Source organism: Pseudorca crassidens, chromosome 19 (genome assembly GCF_039906515.1).
Source record: "Pseudorca crassidens isolate mPseCra1 chromosome 19, mPseCra1.hap1, whole genome shotgun sequence".
Taxonomy (NCBI): domain Eukaryota; kingdom Metazoa; phylum Chordata; class Mammalia; order Artiodactyla; family Delphinidae; genus Pseudorca; species Pseudorca crassidens.
Window position 1 is genome coordinate 63,287,762 of NC_090314.1, and position 21,477 is coordinate 63,309,238.

Below are 21,477 nucleotides of genomic sequence, written 5' to 3' on the forward strand. Positions count from 1 at the left end.
TAATCTTTGAAGAATAATAACCCATACTTAATCCACTGCACACATGTACACACCCAGTTCATAAATGGACATTTTATCTTGTGCCCAGATTCCCAAATTCATGGAAGATAATGTTATCAAGATATAATTTTTAAAATTGTCCTATCATAAACATCTTTTTTGGAAAACTTTTTTTTAAGTGTAAGAGAGAAAGAAGAGGGGCTCTAAAAATCCCACATTTTAGAATCGGCGATCGATGTAGCCTCTTACTGTCAGTCAGTATGGCAAAATCCAGATGATCTGTCTTTATTGCGCAAAACTGTTCATATGAGAATCATGATTCTCAGTTTAGGGAATCAAGACAGGCATCGAGATGCCAGCATTAGGCAAGACCCACCTCACTATATACAAATCCCCAGTTAAATGTATTTTCAGATGTCGCTGAAAACCCTCTCCACTCTACAGATGGTGGTTCACAGTGGCTGCCGTGGTTCCTCTCTCACTACTCAATGCATCCGAACCTCAACAGCTCACAGAGAGAGCTGTCCCAACATGGGGACACCACCTCTGGGGCGAATCACAAAGGTCCTCTAGAACAGTCTCTACAAGGGCTCATACACACCATTCACTTCAGCAGCAAACATCAAAGATCAAGCAACCTCTGAGTGGTTCAGGGTCCTAAAAGCACAACCAAGGGATCAAGGAATCTACGTTCTGTTTTTCTTCAAGTTCGAGGGGATAAACTGCAGAAATTCTTTCACTACATTGCAGTTCAAAAGCAAAACAAGAATTACACGAGGACTACCATGTTGGAAGAAGCTTTCCTAAGATGATCACAACAAAACTATAAATGTCCTTTATGTTAAAAAACATGACGGACTCAAGCAAATCATTCTCCGAAATAACTTCAATAAGAGGGATCTGGCAAATGAGAACTATCTGATAATGAGGTTGCGAATTTCCATATGTCTTGAAATCTACTGATCTGGGTGCTTTTCCTTAAACGTTATGACCTCAGGTACATAGCAGACCGAACATCTTATATGAAGGTAGGAAAATTTAATGTGCATGTTAGCAAATGTAAGTATCACAACATAAACTCTCCCATCGTTGAAAATCAAGGAATTATGGCAAAAATATAATGTATGCATAGAATAATTAGCTAAATGCACCAAATAAAAAGAGAGAAATGGTTAACTGTCCTTAGTTATATTACTGTATCTTATTGTTTCTCTATAAAACAAAAATTACTTGAATAACAACGCACCTGTAATAATTATATAGCATATTCACCAAAAGGGAGCTCCCAGTTGATATGATTCACCTTAAGGTAGGTGACTATACTTTATAACAATGGTTTTATTAGCATACAACATATTACATAGTTGAAAGAAGCCAAAAGTAGATTTTTAGTATATTGCTTGCAATCAAGAATCTGACAGAAGAAAAGCAGCGAACAAAGCCAGAGCCCCCGGAATAGATATTTCACTGTCCTCTTTTGCTTAAATATTCCAACTAGTCCTTTTTACAAAATGGCCTCCATTGCTAAATGGGAGCAGCCGGGCATGAATTGAATATCAAATGTCTCCCTGGAACGCAAATAAGACATTACACAATCCAGTATTTAAGATACTTGTGTTTGTTCTGCATCAAACCACAAAACAGTGATTTTTTAAAAAGGCTCTTCTATTTTAAAAAAGATATGTCACTTTGCTTTTTCTGAAATTTGTGAATGGAATTCAGAACCTAAAAGGTATTATGCATTAGACTACTTAGACCACAGTCATGAAAAGATATATTTGGAAAATTTAGGACTTACCTGAGGAAACCGTGAATTAATAGCCCCAATAAATAGTCCAAAATAAATACAAGTTTCAGCATTTTGGTATACACGATAAGATTTTTTAAAATATAACTTACTGATAAGAGTTTTTTAAAACTATGTTCTCTAAAAACAACTTAGCATAGCTTCTGCAGAAAATCATTTTCATTTTGATCAAGAATGCATTTAGCCTAAGTTTCCAATGCTTACTAGCATTCCCGGGACAGCAATTCCAATTGTTCCAAGAAAGACAGAAAATCTCAGAAATATAATCAATCGTATGCTACAGCATTTGAAGAGGTCAGATTAATACTTCAATTAGAAGAAATTCAATTAATAACTTCATTATACTCTCCCTGTGGCTTAATTATATGTAATAATTCTAAAATTTCCCTTTTGTTATCACTGGATGAACCGCACCCTATATATGGCAGATACGACATATGCAAAGTCACAAAGATTTCCTCTAAATTTGGCCTCTGTTTGTGTCAGCTTTCTACAACACCACGAAAATAGTTAGAAGTTGTATAAATTAATGTATTTAACTGTATCGATTATTCAATTCTACCATGCAAACAGATCCTGCACTGATTCAGAACCCAAATATCTTCTCAAAGAAGACAATGGTAAGGCTTAACATCATCTTCGAAGGAGAATGTAAGTGTGAAAATATTCTTAACAAATTGTAATACTAACAATTAAAAGATCAGAATATATTTTATAAAGGCTCTAATGAGGTTGGTGGCAAAAATATAACACACGTTGATTTCACAGGAACCACCTGACTATTCTGGTACTAGGGCTACTACAATGACTACCTCTTTAATTAACAAACCCCCATAAAACAAATTTAAATAATTTTCCTAGAAATGCATGTGACTGACAAAAAAGCCTGTACCTCCATCTTTATCCAAAGGTAAAACACAACGCAAGGTCAAATGAAGATGACCAATAGCCCTATTCTTTGCCTTACCGTCTCCCGCCTTCCACTCAAGACATAACATCTATTTAATCAGCAGTACTTTTATGTTTAGATAATTATGGAATTGCTTAAACGCATATTATAACAAACAGAAGGTCTATTTCGCTATTTAAAATCTACGTTATTTGGGGAGGAAGGATAACCAGGAAGAAGCTCATGTGTGGTGTGGATAATATGGCTAGATTTCAATGGGAGAGAGGTATTTAGACCTACTGGATGGTATGGTTTTATTAGAAAAGAAAATTATCTTTTTATTGTTATCAATTGCTCTTCAATTTTTCTTTAATAAAATTTCACAGCAACCTCCTCAAGAGGATACACTAAAGGCCTTTGATTATATATACCGTAAAGAATGTATTGTACCACAAAGAAACACACCCGATAAGATTTTTTTCCATCTGAAATTTATAAAGGTAATTTTCCATGCTGACAGTGCACATTCCATCCCTAAGTTTGAAGAGTCAAATGCTGCCACAGCTGGGGGTTATTCTGCAAATGGCCTCCAGCAGGGACTGCAGGGGTGAGGCAGGAGGCGTGGCGTGCTCATGGGGGGTAGCCCTTCTCTTTATCAGTTATCATCTCAGTAACCTAATCAAATATAGAGTCCAAAGAAAAAAAGCAACACTAGGAAGGAAAAGCAAATATTAAAACAGCTGCTTGATTACCTACAGAGATTAAAACAAAAAGCAAGGAGTGAGGCTGATATATTTCCTAGGGATTTGCTAAGGCTGAGGGGAGGGGTAAGGGGCAGATACCTTAAAAAAAAATCCATCATGAAAGGAACTGAGACAAGATTATAAAAAAGGGGCCAAGTTATAGCGCGCCATGGGATTTTTAATCTGGCTACCTGTGGTTTCTGTAGTTAAAGCTTTATTCATCCCCCAAAAGAGGGGGTGGGGAGAAAACAAAAAAATCACATTTATTTGTCAGTTTTGCAAATGATCAAACAGCGTGCATCAACAAGAATAATAAGAAAACATGAAACGCTGATGACTTTTTAAAAATAGATCCCCGTTGTATCAAATATTATTGATAATTACCTGTGAATCTCGTTTCCTGAACTCTTGGATTTGATTTTCGTGCTCCATATTGGCAGTGTGAAGCTGTTTCTCCAGGTCTCCAATTTCCCGTTCATGGTCTCGGACTAGGCTATCCTTCTCTGCGTTATGCTGCTGTAATAGGTGCGTCTTCTCCTGTTCATGCTCCAGCTTCAGCTCTACTATCTGATTGGACAATGAGGACAGTTCATCAACAGAACATACTTGTCGTCATGACAACTCATGGCCAGCTTAATTTTTCTCTAATTTGCCCAAGTTGAAAATTTTATTTTTTGCGTCATTATTACCTCACCCTTAAAATACTCTCATTTTGTGTGTGGGGGGGTGGATTTTATCTAAACCTCCTAATATTCAAGACAGTTGGGCATATTCAGTAAATCCTTCTGCAATCTGTTGACACAAATGCCTGAAACATTGAAAAAAATTATGTCGAATGCTACGTATTTCCTCCCCAAGAATTTGGGTATTACTGACCAGCAATGGTTATAAATGGTTAATCGTCAGTACGCTTTGCTTTTTGCTGAAATATATACAACGTAAAAAGCAGCAATTAAATCGGTCAGTTTTCTTTATGGTTTTCAAATAAAAGATCGAAGCTAAATACGCATCTGGATTATTGTATATACAGTTGTCTTTCTAAAAATAAAATGATAAATTTCAAAGCTCTATTATCTCGTTGTCAGCTACGGTATACCAACATAAACAGATGTTATGTGCTCCAGAGGGGCACCTGCTGTGCTGCAGGCTTGCGCCATGATTTCATAAAAAGCATTCTATTCTCAGGATCCTTTCCCAGTCCACTCCACACTGGAGACTGTGACCTTGGCCAGTCTTAGCCTCTCCCTGCTAGACTGAATGGCAGCCCGAGACCGAGGGCCTGGTTGCCGCAGCTTTGATACTAATCCTCCCAGGCTGTGCACAATGGCACCCTACCTGGCCTGCACACTATAGCCAGCCAGGCTGTCTTTGAAGCAGGTGATGAATAGGGACTGCAGGAAGCCAGCTTCCCCAGTGAACTCCAGGCCACACAGCTGCTAAGAACAGTCACTTGGATTTTTCTTCAGTTTTGGTGGATTTCAGGGGGAAAAACTGCTGTTATCTAGAATACGCTGTGTTATTTTCGGCGTGAGAATCCATCTTCAAAAAAGCTAACAGTAGGAGCCTGCTCCGAATCGATCTTGTTTCGTGCAGCGAATCGCCAGACTACCTTATCTTAAAGCTATAGCACTCACTTCTCCAGGCGCGCACGCTGCACCACATTTCCGAAGTTATTTTCTCTGGAGATGTAAAACTCTCATCCGCTAATTGCAAATTAAGAATCAGAACACAGATTAAAATTGTTTTTAAATGTACGTTTCAAAATGTTTTCTTACTGGGATTTTTCTTTGAGGGTGGGAAAATCAACAATAAACTCCTAACCGCTCATAAACTTACTATTTAGAAGAAAGAAAAGTGCACTAACTCTGGAGTATACACACTTATCGGAACAAGATAGTACAGAAAATAATACGGAAAATTTTATGTTGCATCTGAGAACAAAGACGCATTCTAGTGAATTTATGTCTGTTTAAAATTTAGGGATCTTTCTTGCCTATTATTCTACTATAGGCAATATACAGAAAAAATGCATATAAATTTTCTCTTTATATACCATGCCAAGTAGAAAAGTTTTCTATGATTATTTAAAATAAATGTGTATGGTTTTCTCTGTGATTCACACAACCACAATGTTAATCCCAACAAAAAAGAGAATTTAAAATTTTATTGACATTACTGCATCATTTTCAGGCAGTCAAGTATATGAATTACTGAGTTAGGATATTTTTAGAACAGTCTTGGACACATTATTATTTCTGCTCAGTGTTATACTATCAAGCATTATAATAATGAAATTATAAATTTTAGTAAAACATTTAAACATGTACCACACTGAAAGGAAACAGAAGGAAGTAAAAAGTTCTACTGAGACCTGATTCTCAAATGCCTCAAAAAAACTGGAAGAATGGTGTGATTTAAAATTGACAGAAAGCAAAATATTTTACAATACTCTAAGGAAAAGTAACCGATTGACTTTTCCTTAGAGTATTTAAGGAATAGTAATTTTAAGTAATTCTTCTTAAAATTACTATTTAAGTAATTTTAAGTAATTAAGGCAGAAGAATTACAGAAGTTTTCCCCCAAGAAAAGACACAAGACCAGGACTGGCTGTGAGATCGTTAGTAACAGCGCTGCCTGGGTCTAGGCTCCAGAACCAACACCCTTCCACAGAAACTCTGAGTTATCTGAGGAGTTCCGACACTTGGACCAGTGACCCTGCTTTCCGTTCATTCATTTTAAAAAGTCAGGAACAAATGAAATAGAGATAATGGCATTTGAAGCCTAAAGATAGATGTTCATAAGTTAAACTATTAAAAGAGTTCGCTGCTTTGTCAGGGTCTGTTGCTCAGTGATGCTGGTTAATGAACAAATCTCAAGGTTGCCAGAGCCTTTTCAAATGAAATCGCTCAGCCCTGTCTGCTCGATCCAATGCTGTTTGGCCAACTAGAGGTTACAAGCCCCTTCTAGTGTTTGCCTAGGTTTCCTCACTGTCAGCAAGTTCAGGCAGGGGTGTCCTCCCCAGGTTAATGGTAGAGTCCAGGAGAAAAGCCCTAATGTTCTGGGGGCATCTTGATGATGATATTCATAACCATAGTCAATGCCATCATCAAGGTGGATCTGTGCTGAAGTCCAACCTAGCCCCTTCCAGGTAGATAAATGTGCTTTACGTGTGGGTGCTTCTCAACAGCAAACAGGAAGTAGCGCATCCTCTTTACCTTGAGCTACTAGATACTGTTAGTTGGCCACAATAATGTGCAATGGAGCTCGCGGTTCCCAGGAGGTGGTACGTCATGGAGAGTGTGGAGGATGGGAAAGCAGACAGCATCTGCAAGGGTGAATGATGAAGTGGTCAGTGGGGTCTCTAAGTCAAGGTGGTCCAGAGCCCATAATCTATGCTCCAGGGGGAAGAGGAGGCCCCATCACCAAGGAATTCTTAAGTAAGGCAGGTAAAGAGCTCCCTGTAACGCAGAAGGGAAGGCTTTAAGCTCCCTAATCCAAAAGCATGGAGCTGTGGGCCAGGTAACTATGCTTGTAATGCCACTCGACGGGTGTGAAAGCAGGCTGGCATGTCTCCCAGGACAAGGGGAGTAATTAGGCCTCACGTGCAAGTGCCTGGGAGCACCTGCCAGCCTTTGTGATGCTGGACTTGATAGCCTGCTGGTTGGGGCCTGCGTGAGAAAATGGCTTTACTGCCTAGAAGCTACTAGGTTGACTCACACGAAATTATCCAACAGGAGATGAATAAGGGCCCTGCCCCACCCACTATGCCATGCCAATGCACTCTGATCTTGAGGTTCTGAGATCCCTGAAGGCACAGTCCTCCTCCCAGACCGTATCCTGCCACATATGTTGATGGCCTCCTCCCTCCGCCTGAAGCTCCACGCATGTGTCCTTGGGTAGGAGCACACCCAGGCCCTGAGACTGGCCTCCTCCCTCCGCCTGAAGCTCCACGCATGTGTCCTTGGGTAGGAGCACACCCAGGCCCTGAGATGACAAGATGCGGGTGCTAGACAGCCAAGTCCCTGAGGGCCTTGGAATACACACGCTAAGATCTCCTAACTGTTTTACAGCAGAATTAGTGCTAGCAAATATGGCCTGAACACGCTTTGATAATCTTATTTTTTGAAGTCATTACTTCTCCGTACACAGTATATAGAAGAGCAACACATCCCAGTAATACTCCTCAAGGTCAGAAATTCCAAAACCAGAGGAGTAAATTAAAGACGTAATAGAATGCACCCAACACATAAAAAAGGAGGAACTGCAGTACAAAAATATTAACTGAAATAACCTCAAATGTAACCAGACGACAAAATCTATATTCTGCAAGCCCCATCATTCTGGACGGGAGGAAAACATACCTTAAAAATCAGAAACAACTAGAGTGATAGGAGAACTTAGTGAGAACATGAGTGCAATGAAAGAAGAAGTCAAAGACAAGAAGATAAAACAACAGAATTAACTAAGGATCAAATAACTGCATCACAAAATAAATTCTAAGTTAGAAACGAGTTGAATAAACAGGGCTAAAAATGGAACCACTGATACAGACAAATGACTGGAGATAATCACAGTAAAGGCCCATGAAGGACACAAAGAAAAGATAATATAGGAGAAAGTGGAAAAAGAAAATCCGTGTGTGGGAAATTCCCTGGTGGTCCAGCGGTTAAGACTCTGCGCTGCCAATGCAGGGGACACGGGTTTGACCCCTCATTGGGGAACTAAGACCCCATGTGGCGCTCAGTGCAGCCAAAAAAAAAAAAAGAAAGAAAGAAAGAAAATCCGTGTGTACACAGGTACGTTATCAGAAGACTTCCCTGAAATGAATGAAGAGTTAAATGCCTATATCAAAAAAGCAAACTGTATACCAAGAAAAACTGATTTAGACTGAGTAAAAGAATGGCTCAAGAATACTATAACTAAACTCAAACATGGAAAAACTCAAAGATTATAGAACCTAAACCACTCTTGGAAAAAAAATACTTGAGGACGAAATTTAGGCAACCAAGAGATGACTGACAAAGCTGTGTTAAGAGCAACCTTTGTGCCAAAAGGCAGTGGGTCAACGTGTGCAAGCTTCAGGGAAAGAAAGGAGGAGCAGAGACTTTCATGCCCAGCCAAACTATCCTTCAAAACAAGGGAACAAGTGGTGACTCTCAAGCAGGCAGAAACACAGTGGATACGACAGCTACATGCCCTTCTGGGAAAAATGACTTGATGAAATCTCAGCAGTCAACAGATGAATCAAAATAAAGGACTCAGATATGAAAAAAAGTTCTGGTGGTGTACATATAATCGATTTAAACTTAAAAAGCTAACTATATGACTGTGAGAAGCATGGTTATGGAACAGAATATAAATGTTACAAAACTCAACAATGTATAAGTAATACTATAACTGACAGAAGAAAGGTAGGGGTGGGTGGAAGGAAGTGGAAGCATGTATCTTTTATCTTTTCATAACAGGGAGTAAAAACTGAACCATAAAATTCAGAAATGCCTCTAATCTCAATGTATTTGTAACCTTTATTTCTTAACTTTCTAAGAAATCATTTCTTATATGATAAACAATTTTCTAAACTTCAGAAATTCCTCAGTTTCCCCTGCTTCTTTAACTGATTTCACATAAAATTAAATATTTTAGTAAAAGTGACAAATATGGCATGGTCCCATTTTTTAAAAACTGCTTTTGTCTCTATACCTGTCTATCCTTCTACTATCTCATAAAAGTGTCTGGGATGATAACCACCTAAGATGAACAACAGTCGTTTCTGGAAGATAAGATTTTGCTAGAATTTTTGCTTCCTTCATCGTATGCATTTACCATGTCAAATGGCTACAGCTCCCTTTGGGGGGAATATTAACTTGTTGCGTTGCAAGAGCCTTTATCAGGAGACATGGTCTCCCTTCAAGCACATGGATTCTGGGTCTGTGAACTGTGATCTTAAATCTGGAAACTTGAACCATGATTTTCCATTGAAGTGGAGAACTGTCTAAAGTTCACTTGCCAGCTCTTGACTTTCTTTCTTGATATTGTACAAGTATCACTCCCGTTGGTCTCTGTCTTATCCCTCAGAGCTCCGTGCTTTATTCACTATCGCCACAGGCCCCTGCAGGGCAAGACACCTTGGTGGCCACTCCTGCCACACTGCCCACTGCAGCGGTCACTCCTACCATCCATCTGATGTTCAGGGCCCCACTGGCAGACCCCCAGCAGCCCACTGAAAGTTGGCCGCCCGGCTCCAGCGCAGCAGTGCCTACGGTGGGCCAGGGAGGGCCTGGCCTACGGTGGAAGCCAGACCAGAGCCGCTCAGTGGAATCAGGGGCCCATCACCATGCCTTCTTCAGCACCTCCTAGGCCCTCCCTGGGTGGAGGGTGTCTGGCCTAAAGTAACAAATGACTCTAATATTCTCATTCTCCTAAGACTTCGACCTCGTCCTCAGCACTATGCCAAGGCAGTTCTGGCATCTCCACCTCGGATCAACACGGCTGGAGTAGTAGAGAAGACCACTACCTAGTAAGATCACAAGCTTCGTTAACATGCTACATACTTAAAAAAAGCAATGAATGTCAGCTCAAAATTGTCAATAATCATATACGTTAGACTAACAACAGTTCAAAAGGCACTTTGATATAAAGTGCTAGCCACTGAAAGTCGAAGATTTTCGGTAGGGCTTGCCAGGTGACACTCCCACATCATCCCACTTCCTACTCGAGGGATCCCTGTGAAAAGTTTTGCTTCTTGGTTGTGAAATTCAGCACTACTTTTGTGTCGTTGGTAAGACTCATTAAGATCCTCACTAAAAGACAAATGTACCACACCCTGTGTTTTTCCATTTAATGAGATAGAGGGCTTAACATCATCAGGCTACGTCTCTGAGCAATTTTCCATTTGCATTTGCAAAACAGCACATTTGAAATGTCAAAATAAGTTACCAAATTCTCTAGAGCTCCAGAAATCTAGGTCCAGTGAGGCAGAGTCTACTGTAAAGATAGCACCGTTTCACTAGACTGATTCTTTACTAAAAGATGTTCAAATCTTTTCTTTTTAAATTGCAGTTATATGATATAAAATGCGCTATTGGACGTTACATTTCATGACCGATAAAGACTCCAAGCCTTTGGAGTCAGAGGAAAAAAACATTTTAGCACAGAAAATACTACAATATGGTCTGACTTTCTGAACATGTTAATAGAAACAGGCACCAAAAGAAACAGTAAAAAGTCAGCAGTGTGTCAAGAACAGAAATAGAATTTGTCACCTATGGAGAGCCTTGTGGCTCCAGGATTAGGTATTTGCTACAACGAAATGAGCCTTCCACGAAATCTGTCCATCAGCAGTTCAGTTTAGCACACAAATTCTCTTTATTTGAAAGTTTCATAGGAGTGTGCTAACCACTACGGGAGGCACAGCGAGGCTCTGCCGGCCTGTACTGCTTCTTCACTCCTTTTCCTCCAGGGTCAACCTGTACAGCTGGGGACAAACGCCCGACGGAGCCCCAAGCTTGGGATGCGCTGAGGGCTGAGGGCTGGAGGCTGGAGGCTGGAGGGCCCCAGCAGACATCATGGAGGAGGAAGGCCCAGCAGAGATCAGCCCATCCGTGCTGCCCGGGCAGGAAGCAAGTCCTATTCTCGGCAGTTTTCTTTCCCAGGTAACACTTCAAAATACTTACCCCCCACCTGTAGGTGGTGAGTGACAGTAACCACCTGCAGCGTTTACAACTTTCTGAACAATTCCGTACTGTTTTCTGTGTCTGTACCTGGCGGACCTCAATTAAAACCCAGGAAGGGGCCAGAAAGCCGAAGGTTTCAAGATTTTTCTTCGTGGTTTAATGATCGTTTACTCAAGCCAATGAAATTGAGATAACTAAGAATATACCCCCTCAGGCAGAGTTCAACACTTTTGAAAAACGCATGTCTTAACTGTGTATTTTAATTTTACTTTATTTTACCGTATGTCTGTTTATCTGAAACACATTCAGTTCGTCTTAATCTAGTAGATCCCTGCTGTTGAATATGAAAAGTAAAAACCATCAGAGTTTCCCAGTTAGTATAAAATTTAGAAGGACAAACAGATCAATCAGGTTATAAACTCCTCCAACATATGGACGAAGGCTGTATTGTCTTCATACTGTCCTCACACTGCCTACAATGCAGCATAATTATTCAACATTTTGCGTGGAATGAGTGGCATTCGGGAGTAAAAACCAAAAACTAAAAGGTGAGCTGGCCCTCTGCAGATTCAACCAACCAAGGACCGAAGAAAAAATTCCAGGAGGTTCCAAGAAGCAAAGCTTGAATTTGCAGCGTTTCAGCAGCTATTGACATAGTGCTTACATTGCGTCAGGTATTGTAAGTCATCTGGAGATGATGTAAAGTGTACAGCAGGATGTGCATAGGCGATACGCAAAGACGACGCTGTTTTATCTGAGGGGCTTGAGCATCCGTGGACGTGGGGACCGAGGGACTCCTGCCGTCAGAGGAGAGCGGCTTCATCTACCTTATCACCAAACTGACTTGCCACCTGCAGTCTCTGCCCTCCTGACTTGAACGCCCGGCTGGCCCTGTGGCCCAGGGAAGCCTTGCCGTCTGCTCTCGCCAAATTAAGCACGCCCCTCTCACAGTGACCCCGTCGCTCTCTGCCTCATGAGCATCGTCTTCTCCACTGGATCGTGCTCATCAACACGATGTTTTCGCTGCATCCTTCCCCTGACCCTCCATAACCCTCCAGAGGCCACCCCACTTCTCCGCTCCTCTTTCTTTCAAAGTCCCTCTACGGGCTGCTCACACCGTGTTCTCTCCCCACCCACATCACTTGGGTTTTGTTCCCACGTTCTACTGAAAATGGACTTGTCAAGGTGGTAAAGACCTTCTCGCCAAACCCAGTGGTCAGCTGTCAGTCTCCATCTAACTTCCCATCTCGGCGACACCTGAACAACAGGTTACTCACGTCCTCCTTCCTGAAACACTGGCTGCGCGCGGCGCACGGGAAGTCACACCTCCTTGGTTTTTCCTTCTACCCACCAGCTGCTCCCTCTCGGACGTTTTTGCTGGTTTTCCTCCATCTCGTCCCCACGTCTAGTTGTTACTGGTCCCTGGGCTCAGTCCTGGCACTTCTTCTTTTCTCTCTTGCGTGTCAGTGTCTGTCACCACCATTCACCTGGTGGCTCAGTGGGGAAGCTGGAGTCATATCTGAGTCCCCTCTTTTCTTCACACTCCATTTCCCTTTCATCCACAAGTCCTGCCTGCAGAGCACAGCCCAAGGTTGACCCCCCGCCCTGCACTGCCCCGCCCCGGTCACCTCTCATCAGCCTCTGACTATCAGACTCCAGTCGCCTCCCAACCATCCTCCCTGCGTCCTCTGCCACCTCCTGTACAATCGGCGCTCCACAAAGCCGCGAGAGGAAGCTTTCTAAACACAAACCAGAGCTTGCTCAAATGCTCCACTGGCTTCCCGCCACTCGCAGAACAAAATCCAAGCTCCCACCACAGTCGACAGAGCTTGATAGGATCTGCCCCACCCCCGCTCACTCCATTCCAGCCACGTCCCTGCCCGTTCCCTCTGCCTGAAATCTCCTTTCCTCATCTCAGATTCTGTAAGGTTTCCTCCTTCACTTCATTCAGGTTTTAATTCAAATATCACTTCTTTAAAGTCCTTCACTGATGACCTTCTCGAAAATAACGTCTTAGACAAAATGACACCTTCTATAAAATAGCCCTTCACTCACAGACACATTGTCCTGCTTGACCACGGCAGTGACCATGACCTTACGGAACAGTATATCCTAAGGCTGGGGGACCGTTGTCTCCTCCACCATAAGTGCAGACTCTCCTGTGTTCACCCACATCCTAAGCGCCCAGAACAGTGTTTAGCACAAAGTAGTTGCTCAGTAAACATGAATTAAGTGATGAACGATTGCAAAGACGTGATTTGACCTTAGATTTTTAAGGTACCTGGAGAGTGGGATCATCGCGTAGCCATATCACTGTCTAGGAAACATTTTTTAAAATGAAGTATCCCTAAAACAAATCATCTATGCTTCATATTACAGTCACTGAAAAAAACTATGTTCATCTTTGCCCTTTTCATTCCCACTCTAGGTAAAGGTGCATTTGTTTGAACCTAGATGTGAAAAGATTCAAGCCGAGAAAAAGAAAAAAAGAAAAAGGAAGAAAAGGCCCTGCCTTAAGCACTTTTCACCAAGTATCACTGCACATGAACCAGGCTCCCAAAACTGGGCCTGGACTACAGGCTCTGTAGCTTCATAGTCGAGCTCTCTCATTCTGGACCCTAAGACACCAGGAACCTGGCTCTGCCTGCTGCCTGTAGGACCCATCTGTGCCCTGTAGCACTGCTGCACGCCCTGGATCAGGCAGTTATGGAAAGAAAGAATTTGAAAGACTTAGTGCATCATTGGATCAGGGATTGAATTTGTCCTGATCACCATCGAGGAGTCCAATGACTGTAGTTGAGGCTCAAAAACGATTACAAACTGAAAAAGGAAAGCCAAGCAAAAAAGACTTTTAAAAAGAGTGTGGGGCTTCCCTGGTGGCGCAGTGGTTGAGAGTCCGCCTGCCGATGCAGGGGACACAGGTTCGTGCCCCAGTCCGGGAAGATACCACATGCCGTGGAGCAGCTGGGCCCGTGAGCCATGGCCGCGGAGCCTGTGCTCCGCAACGGGAGAGGTCACAGCAGTAAGAGGCTCGCGTACCGCAAAAAATAAAAAAATTAATAAATAAAAAAAAGAGTGTGATAAGGTGAGCAAGAAGAATAAGGCAAAGCAAGAAACAGAGGTGAACCAGGTGCAGAAATGAATAAATCATGTGAAAATCCACTTTGAAGAAATTTTAGGGAGACTCACAGATTCATGGTCATCAACGTCAACCTCATCCGGGACCTCAATACCAAAAAGAAATTTTACCAAGTTGTTCTAGTCTGATCAGTCACGCCGTCACCAAAATAACTGCAAACAATCCCCACTTCCATCGGCTCTCCTGTCCACGTGATTCCTTCAGTGTCAGCAAATGATCTTCCCTCTTGTTTCACAGAGAAAACCCTCAGGAATAAGAACGTCCTCGTTCTCCCACTGCAGATCGACAGACTTCTGTGCCGTGTCCAGCCTTCCCCTTACAGCTGAGGCCTCGGCCTGTCCCCCCAGGCCAGCCGCCACGCCTGCGCCGGGAGCCAGTACCCTGTCTGTCTCCTCTCTCTTGCTTTCTGCTATGTCCTTTCCCAGTGAAGACTGAATGGTCTAATTTAAAAGAGGTCCATGTCTTCAGGCTATATTACCTAAAAAATCTAGATAACTAAAAACTAAAATACTTACAGAAAAAACTGGGAATTGCATGCTATCTGCTTTTTAAATATCTCAACTGCTCTTAAAATTTCCCAGTTGCTTACCTTGTATAATTTCTGACTTGTCTTTGCTAGCAAAATGTTTTGTTTCAAATAATGGCAATGTGTAAGGATGTGGCCCTTCAGTGTTTTTTTATCATCATCAACAATAAGTATTTATTCTTTCTGGAGAATTTGACCACTTGTTTATCTGTTGAACTACATTTCCCTTTAAAGGCTTTGTAGTGAAAAGAGAAGATATAAAATATAAGATTAAAGAATGATATGATGGGACTGCCAAAAAAAATCTCCCTAGTTCAGGAAATCCTAGCATGCCTGCTTTGTTGTTTGTTTCCCACTTGAATGAGGTTTGTGAAAAGACAATTAGAATTGTCTCTTTGTTCCAATGGGTTATACAGGAAAGAAACAGGAAGCCTTGAGGAAAGCTTGGCCTTTACAGGATATTGGTGTGAGTGTTTATCCCATGTGTTTGATGTTTTTCTCTCCACATCTGCACGCTTTATGCCTGCATTTTGGCTAAAATATTTTAAAATACCACTCTGCTTTTTTCACTGCATTACAGTTCCTGGCACGATGCTTTCTAAACGGGAGTGGCTCACAGATTGCGCTGAATAAGGAAATTGAGGCCCAGCGCGCACCAGTCGTTCATTTCCCCGGATGCGAGTTCCCTCATCATAAAATGTGAGGACTGGACCGGATAAGTGCTTCTAAAACTTTTCCACCAAAGCACCCCTCACAGCAGTGAGAATGAATAAGATCCCCCTGGGGGATCTGAGGGCATAGCCTGAAGCAGCCTCTGCAAACTGGAAGTTTCTTTGAAATGTCCTATTTTATCTTAAAAATTCATGAGAATTTTGCATTTTACAAAACAGGAAAAGTCTATGTTTGTTTTAATATGAATGTTACCTCAATAGTAAAAACCACTTTGCTTTCCCACAAGGTCATCAAGTGAACCCAACACTCCAGGAAACAGGCATCAGGCCCCTGCACCCCAGCGCTCACGCGCTGCCCCAGGGGCCGCCTACCCCGGTTTGAGAAGCAAGGGCCTGGTGAACAGCATGTAAATCCCCTTCCAGGGTGAAACGCTATACCCGTAGCATTTAAGATTTGTAGATTCCTAAGCAAGGACAAGACAACAGAAAAGTTGTCACCCTCGCACTTGAGTGGCAGGTAGAGAAGGCAGGTATGGACAGGTGTGTAAGTAAGTTAGAGACCCCTACGGCTGTCAAGAGGCACACAGGGCCAGGCGGGAGGCTGGGGGCGAATCAACGAAGGCACAGGTCACAGAACGCGGATCTGGGAGGGACATCCACCTGCAGCGTTCCGGCAGTCACCTCAACACGCTCAGGTGGGCAACTTACTTTGTTACGAGACGAACCACTGCACATCTGAATAATTCTTTAGGAAAGAACCACCTCGAAATAACCCAAAATGTTCCACACCCAGAGGCTCAATTTCTGCCCCCTGGAGCCCCCTGGGGGTCCGTCAGAGTGAGGTTAAGAGCGTGGCTCACGTTCACGTCTGATCTCATCACCTATTAACCGTGCGGCACCTTTGGCCAGTGACTTAACTGGAGGTGCTCAGTTTCTACAACTGGAGATGGAACAATGAACAATGGCACTGCCTCGCAAGATGACTGTGAGGACGGGAGGTGACTGAAGTCACCTAAAGCAGGTGGAAACGGTACCCGGCTCAGCGTATGACCTCCTGACTGGTGGCTATCACGACTGTTATTACACAAACCAATCATAAAATCTCCTCTGTTCCAGACCTTGGAGTTAAAGACAGATATGCAACCCTCCTCAGTCTCATCTTCTCTTGGCAAAACACCCTTATTCCTTGATATATTCCCTCTGACCTAGACCCAAACGTTCCCGTATTCTGGAAACTCTGCTTTGAACATGTTTGAGTTTGTCAGCGTCCTACTTAAATGTGGCGACCAGAACTGACTGACTCCTCATACGACCTGATGGGAAAACAACAGAAGGAGGCCGTACCTTTTACCCTCCAGGATCCATCGCCCCAGGGGGTTCTTCCTGTCTTGCTTGTCGCCACCACCCCCCCCCCCGCCCCGCCCAGCCTAGACAACCTTACATCTCCCCCACCGCATACTTTCTGCAGATGATTTTCTGAACCAAAGCACGGAATTTTATATTCAATCCCAATAAACTTAATCTTCTTAATTTCATCTGTTTAAAGCTTCAGAAAACTGATTTTCATATCCCGCATGTTAACTACTCCTCTGAACTCCAAGGAAGCAGGAAACTAACCTCTTATATCATTACCCAGTGTGACACACAGAAATCTCACTTAGGGTGTCAATCGTCATTCAGAGATGGCCCTTTGAACTCTCCCTTAACCCCATAAATGAACCAATGGCTAAACCGTATTTCCTATTCGGCCTTCCAGAAGGACTTTGCCAGACGGCTCAGTGAAGTCCAAATCTATCACATCTACTCCTCTTTCCTTATCTACCAGCCTGGCCAGTCTGCCCAAAGAAGGGAATAAGCTCAGTTTAATCGGCTTCCCTTTCAGTGAGCTCGCTCGAGCTGGCTCATAGGGACCTGCTCCCATATGCCTATCTTTCCTCGTGATAAGCGTTCACAGTAAAAACCCCAACAATCTGGAGTGGCCGGGGCAATGCTGCTCCAGTTAATAGAATTTTCTGCTTAAAAAAAAAAGGTTTTAAAAAGTTTGTATATTATCACATCAAAAAATATTCCCCTAAAACCTACTAGCTCATATTCCTGCTTTTATCTTTCCTCTACAAGTTACTGCCTGGGATCTTCACTCTCAGCATGGACTCTAGTGAAGAGGCCTACAGACATAGGAAGGATAAAAGCAGGTGAAATCTGCACTGACCTCAGAGATCTTTGTGTGGTTTTAAAAAAATTCCTATTATACACTTGTATAACATTTATATCATTTCTCTCTTTTTCATGAAAATGAAACACAGAAAAATGGATGCAATAGTGTATGGTTTCTACTAATAGTATGAATTCTTTAAAGAATTAATGTTTTCCTTATTAAGTATTTTTGATCAAGACTTAAAAGACAAAAATTTGGTACAGTTTTAAATCTATCACCCAGAGAAAAGCCTACAAAGCTTAACATTCCTTCAAACGAGCTTATATAAATTTACTTTTACACTAAAAAAGCGACTGTCACGTTAAAAAGACACAATGTGCAAAGTAGAGCATGTGAGAAAAGAATCGACCATGATTCCACCTGAAAAATAAGTAACATCATTGTTTGAATAATTCTGTCCGATTTTCAAGGTTAAGGATAATTGGCCAGAAGAGGTAAACAAATTTTATGACTCTTGGTAGATACTGCCAAAGTCCTTTGGGCTACATTAATTTATAACGCCAGCAATAGATGAAAGTACCAGTTTTACTAAACCTTGGCCAGCTTTAGATGGTACATCGCTATTCTAATTTGCATTTTTCTTAACACCAAGGCTGAAGATGTTTCTACATGGTCGTTCACTCAATTTATTTCATATATGTTTCTTTTCCTTTGGAGCATTAATGATTTTGTTAAAATTTATGCTAATTACTTTAAATGCTAATTATTTTTATTGGTTATACATTTATTAATTTGACAAAGGGAATCACTCTGTCTACGATATTTGTGGCAAATGTTATTTCTTTAACTTAAAATAATTTATATTTAGTCAAATGTTCATTTTCCTCAGTGGTTTTACGTGTTACATCCGACTTTAAAAAGTCAGAGCTGTGCCAAAATGATCACAGAATAAATGCAAATCAGGCCCTGCAGTGACCTGGCCACACTTGGTTATAAACTTGTCACCCACATGGTTATCATCAAAATGAAAACAGAATTTTAAAAACACTCAGAGAACTTTTCAACCCCTTACACACACTCACCCTGCCATACAATAGCTTCTGATGAGCACAGGTGTCCTAGAAAGAGTTTAAAACTTGGTTTCCTTCTCTCCCCTGTTCCTTCATCAGTTTACATGGAGAAGCTGACATTTTTCTTGTTTTTATTAGTGCGTCTATACAGTTTTTAATCCAAAAGTCGCCTCGGTTATACACTGTATCTTGTTAACAAGCCTCGTTAAATATTATTTATATTTGATGAATTATTCCCTCAGTTTCCCTCTGACCCCCACCTCTTCCTACTTGTGGGCTCCACTTCTTATGTAAGTTTCTATGCCTAGTTTCTAAAGCTAGTTTCCCAAGCAACCTCCGCTCCAGTACTAAAGGTCCGGAAAACGTCTTCCACGACTATTTAAAGAAAGTGTATGTCAGTGGAAATACATGTTTTTAAGTTGGTGTATGTCAGAATGACTTTCACTGCCATCCTCTATTAATCAGAAATTAGATACGTCATTCTCACACCATTGTTTAAAGAAGATTCTGAGAAAATAATTCTATTGCACTGGGTTTTGGAGTTAGAAAATCTGAAGTTACCCATATATTTCTGGTATTTCTGAAATAATCTGCTAGTGCTCTTTCTTCTGTCTTTTCTTATCTTTTAGGATTTTCATCTCTTATGTAATTTTATGTATATACAATTTTATGTGTAATTGCTTGAATGATTTTTTGCATTAATCCAAATTTATTACCCACTTAAAATACTACAGATATAATATAAATGTTCTACATTTATTCTATTCTATTGTTTCTTTACATTCATAACTTTCATATTTTAACTATGCAAGTAATGCATGACATATGCTCTTTGTGAAATTTTAAGTAAAAAAGTCTATTTAAAGCATACAGTGAAAGTGTCAATTTATCATAATCTAACCTATTATTTCATGCCCATTCTACAGACATGTGTAATCTTCTAGAATTTTAAAGCTAAACTAACATACCTAGCTGTATGATACAGACACATATATTTTAATTTTCCATAAATAGGATCATAATATAACAATTGTTCTGTCATGTGCTTTATTTCCCCCTTAACACTGTGTCTTAGAAATCTGTGTCTGTTGGTTCCTACAAATTTATATCAATCTTTTCAAGGAGTACATAGCATTCCATAGTATAGATTTACAATAATTTAATCATTGGCTTTATTTATAACTTTTTTTCATTATTTCAAATAATCTTCCATGAGCATATATCATCTTGCACATGCGAAAATATTTCTATAGCAACTGCAGATGAAGGACCCACTTAATAAGGGATTAAAAATAAAATAATGAAAGAAAAAGTTATTCAGGTTTCTAGAACAAAAAGGTTCAAATACTGTCTGGGAAACAATTTTAACTGAGTGACTAAGCTAATCAATATTTTTCTAGATGTTAAGGAAACAAGGCAAGCAAATTAGACAAACAAGTAAAAATTAATAGCTGCCTTGACTATTCCAAGAGTCTGCAGGGATATATTTTTAAAAAGATAAAGATAAAGCCTTTTTTATTAATAAACAAGAGGCAGGGTACTGAGCACAGAATTAAACTCCTTTTGCTGCCCCCGCGTCCTGGTCCCAGCCGGACCCTTCCCCTCGGTGCTCCGGCCAATCCAGCCCAAGCGTCATTCGCTCCCCGAACAGCCCCCGCCGCTGCCACCGCAGCATCGTTGAACCTGCCATCCCTCCAGCCTGGCCCCCCTTCCTCCAGAGCCTTCTCGCGGCCCCTCCCGTCGCCAGGGCTCTCAGCACCAGGCCCCTGCCCACCTGTCCGCGCCCGTCAGGCCCTTTCGCCCGCCGCCTGGCAAAGTCTATGCACACTCCCTCTTTCCTTCTTCCCAACTCACTCTTTGAAATTATCTCATTTTTAACTGATGGACTGGCTGCCCACCAAAATCCAACCTCTGTGAGGAAAGAACCCTGTCGGCCCTGCTTACCGCTCTGCCCAGGGTCAGTGACAGCACCTGGGCCACAGTAGGTGCCCCAAACTATTTCTTAAATAAATAAGTCAAACTTGTGCTCTGACAGGAGGAGAACTCAAGAACCACAATAAATGTTTCAATTAAATGTTCAGTTTAGTCAACTGTCAGAACAGACTTCAGCGGAGAGTTAAAGTTCTCTGTTTCTAGATTCCAGTGAAACAACCATTATTTTAAACATTTCAAATATATTGGTAATAATGTTCTTATAAGTATTTTCGTTGTGCAGAGGTTTTGTGACATAAAGAGATATTTAGAAGAGAGCGTATATGCACGTGAGAGAATCAAAGGCAGCCGTCAGAGGAAGGACCGACCTGCTGCTCGTATCTTTGCTTGACGTCCTCCAGCTGCCACAGAAACTCCTTCGACTGTTTCTCACGAAGAGACTTGGATCTAGTTAGATCGGCTTCCACTTTTCCCATCTATAAAATTTAAAAGTCAAATATTAAATTTTTAAATGACAAATTGTATTCCATATTTTTGTCACTTGTCCATCATTAAAATGACAGATTTTCAACACCTCACCAATCATAACGCTGAATTTAAAGATAAAATAATGAAGGATATGTCCATTTATTTTGACAGGTTTTAATAGTTTTAAGTCAGGGAAACTATAATTGGTATACAATTGACTAAACTCTAAAGCTACAATGACACTGTGATGGAAATATAATTTTGAACATCCAAATACTTATTCAACAAGATTTTATTAAGCCCTTGTTATGTGCTGAACAGGAGAAAATATTTGCAAACCATCTCTCTGAAAAGTGACTTGCATCTAAAATATGTAAAGAACTCTTACAACTCAATAATAAACG

At 41.3% G+C, this 21,477-nt stretch overlaps 1 protein-coding gene across 18 annotated transcripts in view; it reads right to left on the reverse strand.

Moving 5' to 3' along the window:
- CEP112 (centrosomal protein 112) overlaps positions 1-21,477 on the reverse strand; it is a 422,023-nt gene that overhangs the window by 211,036 nt on the left and 189,510 nt on the right. For all 18 annotated transcript variants that reach the window (XM_067714849.1, XM_067714863.1, XM_067714851.1 and 15 more), the window contains 2 exons: positions 20,974-21,081; positions 3,824-4,006 (listed from right to left, as the gene is read on the reverse strand). In XM_067714849.1, coding sequence (XP_067570950.1) covers positions 3,824-4,006; positions 20,974-21,081 — 291 coding nt within the window. The remainder of the gene's footprint in view (positions 1-3,823; positions 4,007-20,973; positions 21,082-21,477) is intronic.